Source organism: Cydia splendana, chromosome 14, assembly GCF_910591565.1.
Source record: "Cydia splendana chromosome 14, ilCydSple1.2, whole genome shotgun sequence".
In the NCBI taxonomy this organism is placed as follows: Eukaryota; Metazoa; Arthropoda; class Insecta; order Lepidoptera; family Tortricidae; genus Cydia; species Cydia splendana.
This window is the reverse complement of record NC_085973.1, coordinates 6,972,794-6,992,912: the sequence shown is the minus strand read 5'-3', so window position 1 is coordinate 6,992,912 and position 20,119 is coordinate 6,972,794. Positions and strand designations below refer to the sequence as shown.

Genomic DNA, 20,119 nt, shown 5'->3' with positions numbered 1-20,119 from the left:
CCAACTTTCTGAAAGGTTAGGGGCCATTTTGTGCGCTTGCAATACGTGTTGTCCGTCCGCGAATTCTGAACACACTGTGGTTAGCCACCGTCTAGCCAGACAACTCAGACGGACCCACACACCAAGGACAGACCAAGGTCAGACGGTTAGTAGGCTTGTCGGCTGCCGTGTAGCAGGGGCTTAAATTCGAAACACAGTTCGAAAAAAGAAACTGATTTGACTAGTAGTCAAATACCCTATTTGAAAGGGTAAGGTAAACTGACAGTTGGGGGCGCCTATTTCATGAGATAGAGTCCGCAGCAAGCTCGATTCTCCATACCAACGTAGTTACGCTCTCATTTTAAAACGACTAGGTAGCTAGATTGCTCTGAAACTTTGTATGCCTAGGGTATGCCTGTAATTAGTTCATGTAACTTCGGATAATAAAGTTAAAAAAATACAGCGAAGATATAAGTAAGTTTTTCATGCATAGAGTTAGTCCAAGAAAAGTCTGCAGCGATTTTGATAGCCCACGCAGTGCATCTGTTATTTATATGTCATAATTTCATAGTAGTTTGACGTTTAAAATAACGCTTACACTGCGTCGGCTATCAAAATCGCTGCAGACTTTTCTTGGTCTAACTCTAACTTGTTTTTGTTCTATTTTGTTTGTTTTATAAGCAGTTAATTAACACAACATTTGCAATAAAAATATATTCTCATAATTTGGTGTTTCATAAAAATAATAAAATGTAACTTAAATTATAAATTTTAACAGAGCGGGTTGTTGGAGGTTAGGCCATTCTTCTTGTTTGCCGGGTCGCTGGGGTAGATTTTACATGTGTAACTGAAAATATAAGAATAAAGTTATATGTAAAATAAAATTAAGTGATAATGAGATATTTAAACTTACTCAATCATATTAGTCCAGAACTGTTGATATTATTCCGACAAACAAGGCAAACTGGTTTAAAATTATAGAGCCTCATTTGAAATTATTATGTACCTATCTCAGATTTCAGCTTTGAGGTCATTTATTGTAAAGGCTTTCATCGAAATGTCGCTTACGAAATGGCATTTTCTAATACTTCTAAAAATGCTAACAAGTGTTATAATTGGTCTGATAATATGTCATGCTTAGACTAACAAATTGTAAAGTATATATATACAGGGTTACTTTTTTACCGGTACAATAAATTTTACCACATCATTGGTATCGATAATAGATCACATTGCACAAATAAAAAAAATTTTTTTTTTATTTCGCATCAATTAATTTATCCTTCACCAATTTAGTAACTTCTGGTTGCACTAATTACAAGGTGTCAACGGTATGAGGTAAAAGGGGCGGGGCGGGGCGAGCGGCCGGCGGCGCACAATTTGACAACTGTTGGAGACTAAGAACGCAACCTCATTAGATAGGTTTTATTTTTCTGTTCTTACTGACATGTGTTGTCACGTCACTTCTTGATTTCCTTCAAAAATACGTTTGTGTTATTTGTTCCCGTTTTATTTAACTCTCACTTATCTTACAAATAACCATCAACAACAAAGCATCCGGGAAACTGCGAATGCAAAGTGCAACCCTTTGACCGATAAGACAGTGCGTTTGACGAAATTAAACGTGAAAATTACTTGGAAAGAATCGAAGCAAACGTACAAAAACGGGCACGGCTTTGTTTACAAAACCACGGACAGCATTTTGAACATTTACTTAAGTATGTGAATTAGTACGAGAAATGGACTGCATTAATTAGGTATGTAGGGTAGATTTCAATCATTGTACATAGTTGATTCCAATTTTTTAAATACGCCTCAATGAAAAATGTTGCAGACTTACTTCGTAATTTTATCAGATTTCGAGACCTTTTGCTTCACACAAAGCAACATCTTCATTTTGACGGTCCTAAGCCCGTGCAAGTATGAAGGAAGCAATGGGATCAAGTAGTATTTTTTTATGTCAATACGTGTGCCGCCGCCGCTCGCTAAATCGCGCGCGATGACGTAAACAAACAGTTGCCAGTGCGTTTGCTAATTGATGCGTAAGGCATCCACATTTTCTAGTACTTTAGCGGATAAGTTCGGGCATTGGTATTTTTGTTTTTTGTTCCCAAATAGTAGTAACAAAGAATGCTGGTATTTTTTATTATTGGCAACAATTACGTATGTTGATTTATTGTACTGGTAAAAAAGTAACCCTGTATATATATATGTATTCTCAAGTTTTATACATTTAGGTAGCTGCCTTACATTACAAGGTAAAAGCCTTAGAACATTGAGTAACTGGAGACGTCATGGCTGTCATTTTCTTTACAAAACAGTCTGCCTATTTTTGCGGGGGAGGGGACGTCAAATGTATTGCTATTTCTACATGATTTGTACGTAACGTACAAATAGCCATGTCAGGGCCACAATTGTGCAAACTTGTGTATAAGTTTGCACAATTGTGCAAGTTACGCGGGTTAGCTCTTAATGGCCACTCCATTTATTAAATGCTCTAAGGTCCTTCAAATCAAGAGTGAACAGGCACCTATAGAATATATATATTATATATATATATATATATATATCAGATATATTTTACCCACGCGTTCCTGAGGTCATAAGTTCTTGATAACGAGCAAAAAAATAAAAAATGTTACTAGGTATGACTTGGTCAAATTCGGCAGATTTTTTTTGTTTCGCACACACGCAAATAAATGTTTACTATAAAATCTCTATATTTTAATTATCTACATATTCTCATACAATTACCGCTTCTTTTTGCTCCATCATACAGGTTAACATCATTTTGGATTTTCCACACTTCTCTTCAGGATTTTTCTCGCTCTCTGAGAAAAAAAAACATGTAAGTAAGTATTACCTTGAGATATATCAGAGTTAGAAAAGATCTTGGAAAATTGACTTAGTTGGTTATTAATAACTACTAACTGCAAACTAGTTCGCCGGCATGTAAAGAAATTTCCTGCATAAAATAACTTTAATAGCGACAGACTAAACTCAATGTTTGCTCACGACATTCGGGCTCCTGTCTACCAGCGTAGCACTATCTACTCGTATGTTGCTGTTAAGGTGTTTAGAGTCAAACCAAGAAAAGTCTGCAGCGGATTTGATAGCCTACGCAGTGCAAGTGTTATTTTAAACGTCATGAAATTATGACACTGCGTGGGCTATCAAATCCGCTGCAGACTTTTCTTAGACCGACTCTAACTGTTTAATACGTTGCCGGTAGAAATTAAGTCACTCAATGACTTGAAATTTGTGACAGTACTTTAAAAAATTGTCATTGAGTTATGCCCCTTAGCTTAAGTGAATACCTATTATAATATAAACGGTTAGTTAATAAGTAGGTATGTAAGTAAACATGTAGCTACACCCACTGGGTAAAATTGTATTGATTCTCACTGTATTGCCTAACATCAACATGTATACACCTACAATTTATGGCTTATGAATAAATAGATAAAAAATAACTAACTAACCTACCTATTTTTTAAAGATGATTCTAGAATTTTTTTAACGTTGATTAATATTTTTAAGGATTTGTTTACCTTCAGAACAAAGTTTAACAACTTCCTCAATTTTTTCTGTTTCTGCTTCCTTCAGGATTTTCTTAGCGTTCTCTATTATTTTGTCCACGACAAACGCGCCGTCGTCATCCATCTGAAAATAAGTTTAATATCGTGAGACTTGTACTTTAATAATATCTGCCGCATGGAAATGTAATAGGGAATATTACGCCAAACTCTGCGTAGAGGGTGTCACAAGCGCAATCAAAGGGCCTACCTAGCAATGTACAAATTGCAGAACATTCCCAAAAAGCGGAAACGTTCTCGAGAATGTTCTCAGAACATTCCTGCAACATGGAAATTATTGTTCCGCCATCTTGGCGGAACAATTATTTTTTTCAAAAAAAATTTTTTTCATAGGAATCTAGAGGCCTCCATCTCCCGCCATGCCAAATCTCAGCGTGCTCGGACTAACTTGAAAAAATAAAAAAAGTCGGCCAATTTGATTTTTTTTAATGCAGTTTGTTTTGTCTCGGGACCCTCTATGACATTTGGTCGAGCACCCTACACCTATCACGCACCGTTTAAAAGTTGCCATACAAAATAAAAGTGGCCAGTTTTCCCGCAATTGTAGCATTTTTCAAAAAAAAAATTTTTTCATAGGTATCTAAGGGACCCCGAGATTCCGTGACCAAAATTTCAGCGCGCTAGGACAAACTTGAAATAATTAAAAAAGAAAGTCGACCATATTCCCTGCCAGGGTTCCTCTATGACATTTGGTCGAGCACCCCCCACCTAGGTCTGACCGTTTGGCCGGGCCGTCATACATTTTTCTGACCGGAAGCGGTAGACCAAAAGTCGGAATATTCTGGGGGTAAGGACTAGGTACACCTAAACTATCGTGAATATTCATGGTATAAACTACGATAAATAAATAAATTCTCGTTCTCGAGAACATTCTCAGAAGTTACCGAGAAATTCTCATGTGGAAAGTTTCGCAACTTTGGAAAGTTCTCGTGAGTACATTGCTAGGCCTACCGCGAAACACGAAAATCGAAAGTTCGGTTCCTGTCTCTCTATGACTCTTGCCTAGGGAATGCAATCTCGCACCAAGATTGGCGATTCGAGATCTCGCACGAAAAATCTGAATCGAGATAGGGTGTTTCGAGATCTCGGCGGTCACACTTTCGAGATCGAGATTTGGCCAAGTAATTAAAAATGGATATTAAACTTTCGTGAGACATGTTTTGCACGAGTTGCAGCCGCCGCGAGCACTCGAGCCTGAGGAAGGACCCCCGACGGGCCCGAAACATGTCGCCAATAGCGACTAAAAATTCAAGTGAGTGAAACCGTTGTCGTATAAACAATTTAATTAAAAATGTGTTATTTTGAGTTAATATTTCTAAGAATTCTGTATATATATACTACTTACTTAGAGTAAGTACGTCATGTGTTATTTTGAAGATAAAAACAACAAATTAATCAATATTTAATAAAAAAATACTTTTAGTAAAAGAAAAACAAAAAATATACATGTACTTAGCTCTAATTTGCATGTAATTACGAAAAAGTGGTAAAATTATTTTTAATTATACAAAATTGTAAGCAGTTACAACATGCTCAGTTGATATTTTTGACAAGCACTCAGCAACTTACAAAAAAATGTAGGGTAAGTGAGCAAAAATCATAAATAATTGTGACTGGGTAAAGTTCGTCCGATTATTCCGCACAGAGCGGGGCACAGTGCTTTTATCGTCAGCTAAAGCCGGCCGCACACAATAGCACTACCTGAACAACATGAATCTAAGGTCAAAAAGATTACTCAAAACAAAGTAATTCACACGGATCAATCTTTCAATCTCGTTCGAGATCTTGAAAATATTAATCGAGATCGCGACCGAGATTGCTAAAATCGAGATTTCCTGTCAACGAGATTGAATCTCGAAAATTCGTGCGAGATCTCGCGAGATCTCGAAATTACGAGATCGAGATTGCATTCCCTACTCTTGCCTATTCGATCGATAGAGAGGCAGATAACGAAATTTCGCGTTTCGCGGTAGGCCACCTGTAAACAAACCGGCTTGGTGCATTAATGTCATTGTAAAACCTTGTAAAAAAACTGTTTAATGCCTAGTATGTAGGTATAGGTTAATCTATGGTTTACTAAACAACATAGTGCTGCACTCTGGCGGCAGAACATTGCAGTAATACTCCCTATTACTATCTCTCAATATTGCCTACGGACCGGAGCTTCGTTTTCTATGAAAAGCACCACGTGATCACCGATCAGCCGTCATAGAAAATTACATATCGGACGCCTCGGCCCGGGCACGGCCCGGTCTAGCGTGTGTCATCGTTTATACTACGAACGGAGTAAAATATTACGTGAGATAGAATTAACGGTCGAGTAAAGAATGTGGTACAGTCAGCATGAAAAGTATCGTATCTGAATCTGACTATGCGACCTATGCGTCAAAAATCTCTTTGATAGCTTAACAAAAGAGATATCTATGTCTGTATCTATCCATCTGCGTGAGTTGTGCTGCCAACACGCGACAAGCCGCCAAGTCGCGCCGATCTGTCTCTTCTCGCGCCTGTCGCGGTAAGTTATGCTAGAGGTGCTGTTGCAGTAACTTTTTAACGTGAACTGTCAAGATATAGGTATTTATATTTGGTAAAGTATTCTAGGATAGCACTTAGTATATATAACGTCAGTGACAAACGCCAGATTGCAGGCAAGCATGCACTGGGCCCAGGACCGAGCGGCTTGGAGATCACTGTTGAAGAGTGTCCACAATCGTCACGTCCCTCAGCTATGAGGGTATGACAAGGAAGAGACTAGTATATGGCGGCGCTGAGCGTCCGTTTCCAGACGTCACACTAACCATGCCCATCTTCTTGTACACGCACTCGATGAGGCACCCGTCGATGGCTTCGTAATCTTTGTTGTTCTTCGAGGCCATAACTTCCGCCACGTTAGTTCCATGCTCATTGCTGCACTCCGCGATGACGGGGATCAGCACTTCGTGGATCTCCTTATCTTCATCTGACTCGGCCTTGAAATATTACAGGATGGAATTTTTAGGTGATAATTACAAGATACATATATGTATTTATGTAGGTACGCAACTGTACAACTTTTGTTATGAAAGCAACCGACCTTTAAAATCACCACAAAACAGATATTTCATACCAAATCCGACAATTGCATGGAGACTAGGTTTTTTGACCGAAGCGTTAGCGGAGGTCTCCGTTTTAACTCGGGCAAAATGCTTTCGTATGTCCGGATGTTCTATTACAGGTCGCATTTCTCGTCCGATTCTCGTGAAATTTTGTGAGCAGGATCGGTAGATAGATAGAATTTTTCTGTCGTTTTGTTGTTCGGAAAATGTTCAAAATGGTAGGAATTGGCATTAAAGACTTAAGTGCCAGTAGGGTCTATGGCACTGACTGCTTATTGTAAATTCGCTGTGATAATGACTCATCGACGTAATTTTTTTATTTTATTCTTATTTTTTTTTAATGTTTATGAAGCTTACCGTGAGGTCTACAGCTCACTGAGCCAATAATTTAATTATTTTAGAGTTGCTGCTTTAGTAAAAGTTGATAATTTATCATAGAAATGAATACAATCGCGTACGTATACATAATACATTATCTTATATCACCTAATAATGTCACCTAGTTATAAGCTTAATCTATGATCGTGATGTTTGGTAGAGCTGATTTTATAAATTAATAATAAAACACTTAGGTACTCCTGCTCTCTCCTAACTAATAATTAAAAATATACCTTACAAAGTTGGGGGCGAACAGTATTTTTGAAAATTTGGCAAAAGCATCTATAGTTGAGTTAATCGATATAGGACCCCCTACCTGTCTTTAAAAGCCCTCAAAAACATAATTGTCTGTTGAAAACTGTTCTAAATAAAAAATAACTCGGTTTAGTGATGACACAAATGTAATTTCCCAAAATTCTAAGAACTCACATGGACTTTCCTCAACGCCACCGAACACACAACCACCAAGAGCAAAAGCGATATCCTCGACATTTTTCGCGACAAACCTGTATCACCCTTCCAAGACTTCTGCGAATCATTTGTTCTCGCCACATTTTATATACTAGGGTTATCATTATCATTAAGTCATTTGTATGGCAATTATTTCGCCTTATGGCTAGGTTATAGGTATGCTCTCGGCGTCATTATGAAGAGGGTAATTTTGATGCTTGTTAGGTTTATATTATTCCACCTTGTTAGCGCCGTGCGCATCCTGTTGGTGACTGGTGATGAGATGACAAACTAGTGGCAGAAATCTCGTATTCATTAAAACGGTCCAATTTTAATTCATTACAATTATTACAAATGAGCCAATATATTGATTTAAACTAACACGATTTTCACTCATACTTTTATAACTAACACGGGACTTAATCGCGTAATATTTATGGCCTGATACGTTTCGAACGTGACGTTACGTTCGAAACGTCAGGCCATAAATAAGCGTAAGTTTTACGTGATTAAGTCCCGTGTTAGTTATAAAAGTATGAGCCAATATTTATTAGAATTATGCGTTGGCACAGAAAAATAGGTAAGCATAGACATAGAGTGCTCACTCCATAGTGCCATATACCCAGTGCCGGATTTACCACTAGGCTGAGTAGGCTGAAGCCTAGGGCGGCAGATTTTAGGGGCGGCAAATTTGGGTCAAAAAAAATATTTTATTTGCTGTTCAGATAGGGTCGACCAGAATTTTGCCTCTCCCCTATTTATTTGTAAAATTTAAATAACAAGCATTTTGTCGATTTTGCTGCCCTCTGTCATGTCAAGACCCTTTATACATATTGAGACAGACAGACGGGCGGACGGACAACAAAGTGATCCTAAGAGTTCCGTTTTTTACCTTTTGAAGTATGGAACCCTACCAATGTAGGTACGTACTATTCATTCATTTACGTACTTACTTACATTTTTTGTGACCCATCTGACTACATTGTGAGTTTGAGAAGGTCGGCGATTCTTTGTGTCTTCGTGGTATTGAATCTAATTGTTCCGACCCCATACCGAAACTCAGAATAGAGTGCTCTGCTTTTCATGACTTTCCAGTACCACAGAACGAGGGATATTGGCACGGCCTGTGTAATACGCATCCCCACTAACTGTCGTCTGCATAGCAATGATTATCATTAATATGCAGCAATGACAGCACAGAACCTAGTGGAACGCCAGCGGTAATGTCCACACTATCGGAGCAGCTTCCATCTACTATACGGCTCATATGCGTCTACCGGACAAAAAGCTAGCGATCCATTTGTATAGCATAGTCCCTCGAGCAGACTCGATGCCAGACCCGACCGAACTCCTTAGCTATGTCCAGCTTGACTGCCAATATTCATAATCATAATCATTTATTTACTCACAGGCTGCAATGCCTCACCTTGATTCTCAATGGCCAAAACCCACCGGTCTCCGATCTGATCAGGCAAATATAACGAGGTCGCATCGTCATTGAGTGACAAAAAAGGCCCATATAAATCTGTACCTATCTAGAATAGAGACGTTAGTGACGTCACCTTATATGCATTTTAATATGGCTATGGTATGTTGTAGGTACTAGAGTCGGACCAAAAAAAGTCTGCAGCGGATTTGATAGCCCACGCAGTGCAAGTGTCATTTATACGTCATAATTTCATAGAAGTTTGACATTTAAAATAACACTTTCACTGCGTGGGCTATCAAATCCGCTGCAGACTATTCTTGGTCGGACTCTATAACATTTTAAACGCCTCTGATTGGAAAGTACTTTAAAAAATCTATAAGCGAGGCTGATAGGGGCGGCAAAATCGGCATAGCCTACGGCACTGCATATACCAGTTTTATTACCAAAACGATTATTATTTTCGTAGTCGACATCTAGCGTCAAGTAGCGGAATTATCAGTACTGCTACTCGACACTAGATGTCACGTATGTCGCGACTGACGAAAAGTGTATTGCTCAACAATTTACAACTTTACCAAAGAGAATAGATAGTATAGAGGGGTCCTGTCATAGTAAATTTTATAGTCACAGTAAATTTACTGCCATCTATCGACACACGAATAAACCTCAAAATGAAAACGTATAAAATTATCAAAAAAATGTATATATATGGATAAATGATTTTTATTAATATATCATTTTGACGCATGTTCATTCACTGATATCTATGTGTTAAAATCGTTGAATATGAAACGGTGTCGTCACGCCATCTAGCCGAGCATAGGCTAAAGGTGTGTGCGCCATCTATCCGAGAATGACTTTTTCTTGATTTCCGAAGCACGTTTTTTCCTTAGACTTTATTCATATTATACGAACTTACATATGTCTTTACCTATTATTAGCAGAAGGAGTTCAAAATAGAGTTCCGGTTAATCCGGTTATAACATTAGCTGAAAATTGTTGAGCTTATAAACTTTCCGTTCGTCGCGACATCTATTGTTGAGCAACAGTAGGTACTGATAATTCCGCAACTTAACCAACTAAACCACTGGTAGAATTAACTGAGCTGTAGCTGCATTCTCGTTGTTATGGACTATGGTAGGTGTTGTAGGTACGTGATTATTTGTGAAATACAGGTAAGGACATTGGATTAATTATTAATACGATAATTATAGTAATATAATATGCATGTTAATGTGCTCAAGGTTCACTCATTTTATCGGATAATTTATGCATTAAACTAATTGCGTTTATAGTATTAAACAAATTAGTGATCCACCTACCTAAGGTAATTGTGGAGAATATCGTGTATATTATAGACGGTCTTACCTCATAGACTCTACAAAAGGTAATACCGTCTACAAGCTCTTTTGTCGGTCTTACGATTGCAAACATATACTCTAATTACAGAAGGTCAGTAGAGTAGAAGGAGCGAAGCTATTCCATTCTGACTGTGTCTGAGCGACGTATAGGTACATATGCGCGTAAACGCGATGGTGTTTAGCAATAATGTGTCAACTCAAGAAAATGACGCTTAAAGTTGTCATTTTATTGCTAAATGAATGTGGGTTGACCCATTTTTGCTTAACACCATCCAATATAAATCGGGAATTTTTGCCCCACGACACCACAGATGTGCTTGTCACCCATATATATAGATCTCAATTATTTTCCCGGCGAAGTCACAGTACGTACTTTTTGTACAGAAATTATTAGTATTCATCATAGTTTTACGAAACTAAAATCTATTATTGCTATTACAAATTCGATAGGCGCTAGCCCAGAGGACCTACCGGGAACCACGTTTTTACAAGTGCGACAGAGAGAAACTTGAGAATCAGGCAAGTCAGCAAAAACTGACTTGTAAGAGTTCTAGGCCAGACTGGGACACAAGTTACAGAAAACGAGTCTAATGCAGCATGCAGCTTTAATTGTACACAAAGATGAAAAATGGTAAAAAATAGGTAAAAAGAAGAACAAATCCAAAGAGAATCAGAAGTGTATGTCAAAGAACAGTTTATTTTTTTTATTTTTTTTTATTTCATTCTTTTAAAACCTTTCTATACAATATTAGGTCTATTTGTGTGCTTTCGTACGTCGGAATTGTGTACTTTCGTCTATATTATGGTCTACTTGGGTAGTTTACAAGTCAATATTTTTTTCACATCACCTATTCGGAAAAGGGCTTTTTCTTCCCCGCTAGGAGGGATAAAGTGGCACTTTTCCTCCCTGCTAGGGGGGATCATAGACATCATAGTGGCACTTTTCTGTTCTAGGACACTGTTTTTGTTATTTTTTGCATTCTTTTTTTAGCTTGAATAATATTTTGAAACATAATAATTGTCTCAACACTATGATTTTTATATTTTCCTTATATTTGGTGTGAAAAGCAGTATGTGTCACACGGTATCAAAATTATTTCATCTTGGGCGTTAACACTTGAATCCCTCATTACGCTCGGAATTCTACTTTAGAATCCCTCACTACGTTCGGGATTATATTGTAGAATCCATCGCTTCATTCAGGATTCAATGTACGCCCTTGACGGAAATATATCATTTTGATCCCTTGTAACACAAACTACTAGTTTGATATCTTGTAAACAAATAGTTATTTGTACAACAAGAGATCAAAGTTTGATATTTCTTCGAGTGCTTATTTTGAGTCCCGTGCAAGCGAAATATTCTATAGTTGTATAAAAAAAATTATGTATGATACGATCCGTACTATTTGTCAACTATGGTAGAAATTCTTAAAAGTAAAATAATTAATTTTGCATGATAACCTGTGTATTTTTTGAGTTAATTATTTTAACTGTACAATAAGATACCTAAAATATTGTATTTTATTAGTTTTTATCAAATCTACAACTTTATTTTTATTAATTTATTATTAAGAATTCATACTCGTACGTGGTTTGGAACGATGCGGTCTGAAGTTTTCCGGGGGTCTATAATAAGCCGTCAATATAGCGTTGAATGTCGTTTTAACTTTTTTTGTCTGTTTCTTTTTGCTAACAGTGTGCAAGGGACAGAGATAATAGAACCGAGATGTAGATGTAGATGTAGTGTAGGGACGCCCGGCCGGAAGCAGACGGGCTGTCGATCGCTTGTCACGTTCATTCAGCCCAGGAGTTGGAGCTGCAGGTTACTGTCCCGGCGGCATTCCCACACTATTCTCCTCAAGTCTTCTTGTTTTCCTGCAGAACAGAAGGACATCTTTGAGTTCGACGTCCTTTAGTTCGTTTTCTTTTAGTGTGTCTCTACCGAATGTATTAAATCGCGGTGCCGCGTACATAGTACATTCTGCTAGTAAGTGTAAGCTAGTCTCCTCCTTACCACAATGTGGGCAGGAGGCGTCTATACTGATTTCCATTATCTTAAGGTGTCTGTTGAGAGTATTGTGACCTGTAATGATACCTGTCAATAGTCTCAGACTGCTCTTACCTAGTTTCAGAAGATACCCGGTTCTCCTGTGGTCTATACCTTTGATCATCATCTTCGACTGTCTGCATCCAGTCTCTTCTTCCCATTCTCTCTGTGCTTCCATCTCTTTTACCTTCTCTATGACTCCCTTCACATAGGCAGAGCCGGTTCCGGACCTATGTATTCCGTCTCCGCCCCCTATCCTCGCCAGCTCGTCTGCTTTCTCGTTTCCCGTTACTCCCTGGTGTCCTGGTACCCATGCCACCGTGACACTTCTTTGCTTGCCTATCAATAGAACCCAAGTATTTCGATCTTGTATTAGACCCCGCATGTTGAAATGACATTTGACTACAAAGGTCACTCGAATGTCATTTTATCTCACTCAGTGAGCAAAATCGCATTTTGCTCACTGTTTTTACGAAGCAAAGTACCCTTGTTCGAGCTGCTGAGGTGAAATAGTTATTTGTACAACAAGAGATCAAAGTTTGATATTTCTTCGAGTGCTTATTTTGAGTCCCGTGCAAGCGAAAGATTCTATAATAGATTCACGAGCGTAGCGAGTGAATCTAATTTAGAATCTTGAGCGTAGTAAGGGATTCAAAAGCGCACGAGATGTAAATAACTTTGATCTCGTGTAGTACACAAAATTTTTCACCCTAAGCAGTGAGAACATACCTAGAGGGACAGAGATAATAGAACCCAAGTATATCGAACTTGTATTAGACCCCGCATGTTGAAATGACTATAAAGGTCACTTGAATGTCATTTTTTCGCATTTTGCTCACTGAGTGAGACACATTCAGTGAGCAAAATGCGATTTTGATCACTGAGTGAGACAAAATGACTCAGTGAGCAAAATCGCATTTTGCTCACTGTTTTTAAGAAGCAAAGTACCCTTGTTCGAGCTGCTGAGGTGAAAAAACTATTGTGTCATTGAAACGCTTTTTAGGGTTCCGTACCCAAAGGGTAAAACGGGACCCTATTAATAAGACTCCGCTGTCCGTCCGTCCGTCCGTCCGTCCGTCCGTCTGTCACCAGGCTGTATCTCACGAACCGTGATAGCTAGACAGTTGAAATTTTCACAGATGATGTATTTCTGTTGCCGCTATAACAACAAATACTAAAAATAGAATAAAATAAAGATTTAAATGGGGCTCCCATACAACAAACGTGATTTTTGACCAAAGTTAAGCAACGTCGGGAGTGGTCAGTATTTGGATGGGTGACCGTTTTTTTTTTTGCTTTTTTTTTGTTTGTTTTTTTTTGCATTATGGTACGGAACCCTTCGTGCGCGAGTCCGACTCGCACTTGCCCGGTTTTTTTATTCTTTTGTAAAAGCGCCCGTGGGAATGGGGGCTAATATTATTATGTATGTAGGACCTGTGGTAGGACGAAAAGACACAATACGGTTGCATAAGTAAATGTGCACGCATCACTGAAATATGAAACCTATGGAAGTGAAACGTCAACGAATAATGCGTGCCACTGTGACGTCATCTTAGAACTAAACATGGCGGTTTTAGTGCTGCCCAGAAGATTTTTACTGTTACTAGGTTTTATCGATACATCGATAACTTTTTAACGTTCTCGGCTCATTTTATTTAAAATACTAAGTATGTATTATTTGTGGAGTTTATGTTTTAATAGGAAGTAAGTAAATAAATAAAAATTCTTTATTAGTATATTGTTATGTGAAAAGATACTTTGATTGAGTAAGATGTGTGGAGTCTAGGACAATTTCGTGCTTCAAATTTGACAGGTAAACGAGATGACGCTGTACTACGCAATACATATTGCGATTTTTGCGGTAACTCTGATTTTCAAAAGTTGACGTTTGACAACTTAGTGACCGCAAAACACATGGCGCAGTACAGCGCCATCTGTTTTGGATGTCAGAATAAGTGGACGTGTTTTTCTTGGACTTTACCTCTCCATTACAATCAATTTTGTTGTGTTGCTAACCCTAAAGTCTGTAACACACTCCCGCACTGCACCTCGACCTTGGTGCGCCGTATCTATAAGTGAGAGCGATACAAAATTCAAGCTTATTAAGCGACGGGTGAAAAAAAACAAAACACCTTCAGAACATTTTTTTTATTACAAAAATAAGGAATGACTTCCGCTCTTCAACTTCTTCAACATTTATTCAGCAAATAGGCCACAAGGGCATTTTTATACGTCAACATTGAATTTACATACAAGCAAAAATAATAACAATACATTAACCATTTTATAAATTACAACTATATGTAAGTATATGGTCTCTTAATGTCGAATTATATAAAAAAAATATAATAATGATATAAAAAAGCCCGCAGGGCAGCTTGTGGAGTAACGACCCCACGGCCCCGAGTTACCCTAGTGCTCCCGAGAGTCGGTCAGGATCTCCATCTCCAGACACTTTCTTTTTATGTTCATTTCTTGGTAACCTATAAAAAATGATTTAATTATTAAATTAAGATAATTTAGTTGGTTTGAAGCGGGGTAGCATGATAAAATAAGAAAATATAAATAGGCAATCATAATATATCGATATCAAAGTCGATAAATAAAGTACAACCCTAGCTGAAATGTTTACATTATTTAAGCGTAAAAATATAGTTAAATAAATCCAATCACTTCATGATCTATAACTGCACAGAAGAACCTTGCTATTTATAATGTGAAACATCCTTACATTTCCCAGGAACATTAACAATAACCAATATTTTTCATGTAAATGATAGCGTACCTGTGTAAGGTTAAAGATGGCTGATTTGGTGGTTTTCTTATGCCGCACCCTAATACACTATACACTGGCATATTCGCGACGTAATTATTCACATTTGGCTTCAATTATTTTCAATCACAAGCAAAATATTGAAAGATAATTAATAATTTTAATTTTCACCACGACTTTTTGACAGGACAAGTACCGGCTGAACTGACAGACAATGACATTTGGGTGACTAAACATGGCGGATTTTCGGCCGCATTAGGTATTTACGTATTTTCATGGAACACTTTATGTACGTACTGAAATGCTGTCATCTTTTTTTGCTATGGGTTACAGTGTTGAGTAAAAACGAGACAGATATATATTTATGTGTGTGCCGTCAAAATGGGTGCTATTTCTATAAGCAATTGTACGTATAGAACAATATGTCTTGTCCCTATTATATAGGTCCATGGCACGCATACATACATATTAGTTTCGGATCCAAATTAGAGATAGCGCTTTGAAATGAGTTTCAATAAAATGCTTCAAGAGGGCTCTGTTTTCCAGAATACTTACCATAGGTACTCTATTTGCCTCAGGCCAGGGGTGCGAAACTCCTGACTTCGGCCAAACTCGACTCCGCTCGGCTCAGCATTGCTCCGAGCAATTATTAGGGTTGACACAACTTGACATCCGTCCCTTTGCGTGCACGATCATAGATAAGATAATGGCTTGAATTTTGACAACCCTAAATAGCCGAAAGGGATAGTGCCATATATTAAAAAGGGACAGCATGATTCGACCCTGAACCGCTGTCAAACTTCGGTTTTGTAGGAAGTTTCCTTTCTGTAGGCAGTACTATTATAACTGGGTCAAGCAGATCTTGTCAGTAGAAAAAGGCGCCAAATTTGAAAAATGTAGGCGTAAAAGGATATCGTCCCATAGAAAATTTAAATTTCGCGCCTTTTTCTACTGACAAGATTTGCTTGACCATCTATATTTATTCTGTGCTCAGGCCTCGAACCGGACCAAGGTTGCTTTCCGGTACTTCCGTCTGTTCGATCTATAATAGCCATAACACACTACTGCATCGCATCGTACCGCGATCTTGGTGCGGTGCGGTAGTGTGTCAGGGCTATTATAGTTTTAAAGGGGGATTCATTATCCACTTACTGGCAACCCTACCAAATCTTTCTTGTCTATGCATATTGCACAATTTGTCTCGTTCTTTGGTACAGGTTATGTTCAGTTTTAGATTCTGATAAAAATTGGCTTGTAGTGTAATTTTTGTAACTATTTCATAATGGCACAAAGTAAGCTCAACGACATGGCGGGCAAATTTGCTAAAGGTGGACCTCCCGGTCTGGGCATCGGCTTGAAAGCTCTGGCTGTCGTCGGTGCGGCGGCCTATGGTGTCTCACAGTCGTTGTTTACCGTCGAGGGTGGCCACCGTGCAATCATGTTCAACAGGATTGGAGGTATCCAACAGCACGTCATGAGTGAAGGCTTGCACTTCCGCATCCCGTGGTTCCAGTATCCGATCATCTATGACATCAGGTCGCGACCCCGCAAGATATCTTCCCCCACCGGCTCCAAAGACTTGCAAATGGTGAACATTTCGTTGAGAGTACTCTCGCGCCCTGACTCCGGCAGCCTCCCGACCATGTACAGACAACTAGGAACCGATTATGATGAGAAAGTCTTACCCTCTATCTGCAACGAGGTCCTAAAGTCCGTGGTAGCCAAATTTAACGCGTCGCAACTGATCACACAACGTCAACAGGTCTCCTTGCTGATCAGAAGAGAGCTTGTAGAGCGCGCAGCGGATTTCAACATAATCCTGGATGATGTCTCAGTCACTGAGCTGAGTTTCGGTAAGGAGTATACTGCTGCCGTTGAAGCCAAACAAGTGGCACAACAAGAAGCTCAGCGAGCAGCTTTCGTAGTGGAAAGAGCTAAGCAGGAGCGACAGCAAAAGATTGTCCAAGCTGAAGGTGAAGCTGAAGCAGCTGAGATGTTGGGTAAAGCCATGGGCATGAACCCTGGTTACTTGAAGTTGCGCAAAATCCGAGCTGCTCAGAGCATTTCTAGAATGATTGCTCAATCGCAGAACAGAGTCTTCCTTCCTGGTAATAGCTTGATGATTAACCTGCAGGACCCAACCTTTGACGACCTCTCAGAGAAACTGACAAAGAAGAAGTAACATATGGATTCGGTGGAGTGCGCTGAAGCTCTGGAGCCTGCGCCACCTCTCACCGATGTTGAAGCTGCTGTACTGATCAGTGGCGCTGCTTCAGTTGCTATATAGTGCAATAATTTCCTATTTTGTGCATTTCTAAGTCGAAAGTTTACAATATAAATGGATTTCAAAAATGTTGCATTTTATGTTAATTAGTTGTAGGTCTATAGTATGTAACTATGTATGAGAATCAAAGATAACAATACACTATCTTACAAACTTATTGATTTTTTATTGAACCTACATTTATCTTATTTATTACCTCCGGGGTGCCCTTACGACAAGCAACATATTTATTACCAATTAAGTATCTTCCATTTTCAGATAAATATCAATCAATAGTACTGAACACATTCAATAATAAATAAATAAAATAAAATAAAAAATAAAAAGCCTTTTATTTCCTTTTGTTATACATAAGTTTGTTAATATATTTTTGTTGATTTAATTTGTAGGAACCCGTTAGGTGAAGGCCTCTTCCAAAGATATCCATTTTTCACGGTCTTGTGCTATTCTTTTCCAATTTGGACCAGCAATTCTTTTCATGTCTTCCTCCCAGCGCATGTTTGGTTTGCCTTTTCGGCGCTTACCGTCTGGGCCTTTCCAGTTCGTGACTATGGCTGTCCATCTGTGGTCTTTAAGGCGAGCCACATGTCCAGCCCATCTCCATTTTAGCTTTCTAGCGTGTTCTAGAGCATCTATTGCTTTTATTGTTGCTTTTATTTTACTATGTCTTATCTTTTGTATCTTTTTTATGTTCAACATGCTTCGTTCCATTCCCCTCTGGCAAGTAATAATTTTATTTTTTATTTTTTCTGTGAACTTCCATGTCTGGCAAGCATATGTTAAGCTGGGGATGAGGCAGGTGTCCATAGCCTTCTTTTTAAGAGTTATTGGCATGCTACTTTTAAATATTTCTTTATAAGACCAATATTTGTTCCATGTATTTTTGATTCTTCTGTCAACTTCTAGTTCATTGTTCTTGTTGTTGAAACCAATCTGCTTTCCTAAGTATATATAGCTTTCAACATAGTCTAATGGTTTGTTGTCTACAATGATATCTATTTGTTTTGAGTTGGTCATGGTTTTTGTTTTATTTATATTCATCTCCAGTCCTACTTGTTTGCTTGCATTTTGGAGACCATCTATCATGGATTGCAGGTTTCGGGACGATTCCGCGAGCAGCACCAGGTCGTCTGCGAATCTGAGGTGGCTGAGATATTTCCCTTTGATAAATAGGCCTTGGTTTTTCCATTTTAAGCTGCATATGACGTTCTCTAGTACGGCAATGAAAATAGTTGGTGATAAGGGGTCACCTTGACGGACTCCTCTTTCCACTGGAAAGGCCGGACCCATGGTTTCCAGCTTCACTCTGCTGCTGCCTTTTTTGTAGATGTTTTTAAATATATTTATGTATCCACTTTCTATGCCTTGAGTTTTTAGAGTCGTCCATATGTTCTCGTGGGAAACTGTGTCAAACGCCTTTTGGTAGTCGATGAATGCAATGTATAATGGGCGTCGGAATTCTTGATACTTCTCGATTACAAGCTCTAAAGTGTGAATGTGGTCCATGGTCGAGAATCCTTTCCTGAAGCCAGCTTGTTCCACAGGTTGTTTCTTATCTAGTGTTGCACGTATTCTATTGTTAACAATTGTAGAGAAAAGTTTGTATGTTGCTGGTAACAAGCTAATGGGTCTGTAATTGCCTATGTCTTTAGGATCTCCCTTTTTATATAATAAAATAATGCTTGATTCTGACCATTGGATGGGCGTCTCCTGTGTTTCCAATATTTTATTGCATAGGACTGCTAGCGGTGCCGCTAAAATTTCCTGGGCGACCTTTATGGCTTCATTTGTGATACAGTCCGCTCCTGGGCTTTTGTCCGACTTTAGCTTACAGGTAGTTTCTATAATTTCCTTACAGTCTATTGGTGTTATAGGTGTTTTGTTTTCTTGGATAATTATTTCTTGATTGTGAAACTCTTCTTGTTTTTTTGTATCGCAATTTGCATATAAAGTCCGGTAGAAATCTGTTGCAATGTTTAATATTTCCCCGCGACCATGTTTGGTTCCATTTGATAACTTTAATCCGTCGATCCAAGTTCTTTTTGTTTGCAGTTCTTTGTATCCTTTTTTTAAGCTGCCTTTTTGTTTTAAGTGTTGCTCAAGTGTTGTAGATCTATGATTCTGGTAATCCGATTTAATATATTTGCTTGTTAGTTTGTACAAAGCTTTAAGTTCGTTTTTCATTGCTCTGGTTTTGTTTGCAGTTTTTTGTAGTTCTTGTTTCCGTTTCATCAAGTTCCTTGTGCGGTCTGACAGGATGTTGCGTCCCGGAGTCTCTCGAGTTGTACTACATGCGTTCTGTAGACTCTTTTGGATTGCAATTGTTAGTTTGTCGTGGAATTTTTGTACTGTGTCATTTATGTTGTATTTTTCCAAATTATATACATACTTTTCTAGGTTTTCCTTGTATTTTGATATTTCCTCTTCATTTTTGAGTGTACTAAAGTGTTTACTTTGGTATCTTGCTCTACTTTTAATTGGTTTTGTTAGTAGGAGTACTGCTCGAAGTGGTCTGTGGTCTGATGGATAAGTTATATTTAGTGTATCTATATTTTTGAAGTTTTTTGGTTGGTTGGACATTATGTAATCGATTTCATTTTTATATTGTCCATTTGGTGAGCACCAGGTCCATCGTCGTTTCGGTTTCTTCTTGTAGAAGGTATTGATGATAGCAAGATTGTTCTCTAAGGCAAATTCTATGAGTTTGTGTCCTCTGGCGTTTCTT

General features: G+C 38.4%; 2 protein-coding genes across 3 annotated transcripts; one reads left to right on the top strand and one right to left on the bottom strand.

The window, feature by feature from the left end:
• Positions 1-678: 678 nt before the first annotated feature.
• On the bottom strand, positions 679-7,632 carry LOC134797145 (uncharacterized). 2 transcript variants are annotated; one of them, XM_063769392.1, is made up of 5 exons: positions 7,478-7,632; positions 6,374-6,544; positions 3,531-3,642; positions 2,734-2,810; positions 679-826 (listed from the first exon to the last, which is right to left on the bottom strand). In XM_063769392.1, exons 1-5 carry the CDS (start codon positions 7,538-7,540, stop codon positions 815-817), a joined length of 435 nt encoding a protein of 144 aa, XP_063625462.1. In that variant the 5' UTR covers positions 7,541-7,632; the 3' UTR covers positions 679-814. The 2 variants fall into 2 exon arrangements, with proteins under 2 accessions (XP_063625462.1, XP_063625463.1); XM_063769393.1 differs by lacking the exon at positions 679-826 and having other exon boundaries at positions 2,722-2,810.
• Positions 7,633-16,279: 8,647 nt separating this feature from the next.
• LOC134797132 (prohibitin-2) lies at positions 16,280-17,547 on the top strand. Its single transcript, XM_063769369.1, has one exon. The coding sequence runs from the start codon at positions 16,393-16,395 to the stop codon at positions 17,290-17,292; it is 900 nt and encodes a 299-aa protein (XP_063625439.1). The 5' UTR covers positions 16,280-16,392; the 3' UTR covers positions 17,293-17,547.
• The last annotated feature ends 2,572 nt before the right edge of the window (positions 17,548-20,119 follow it).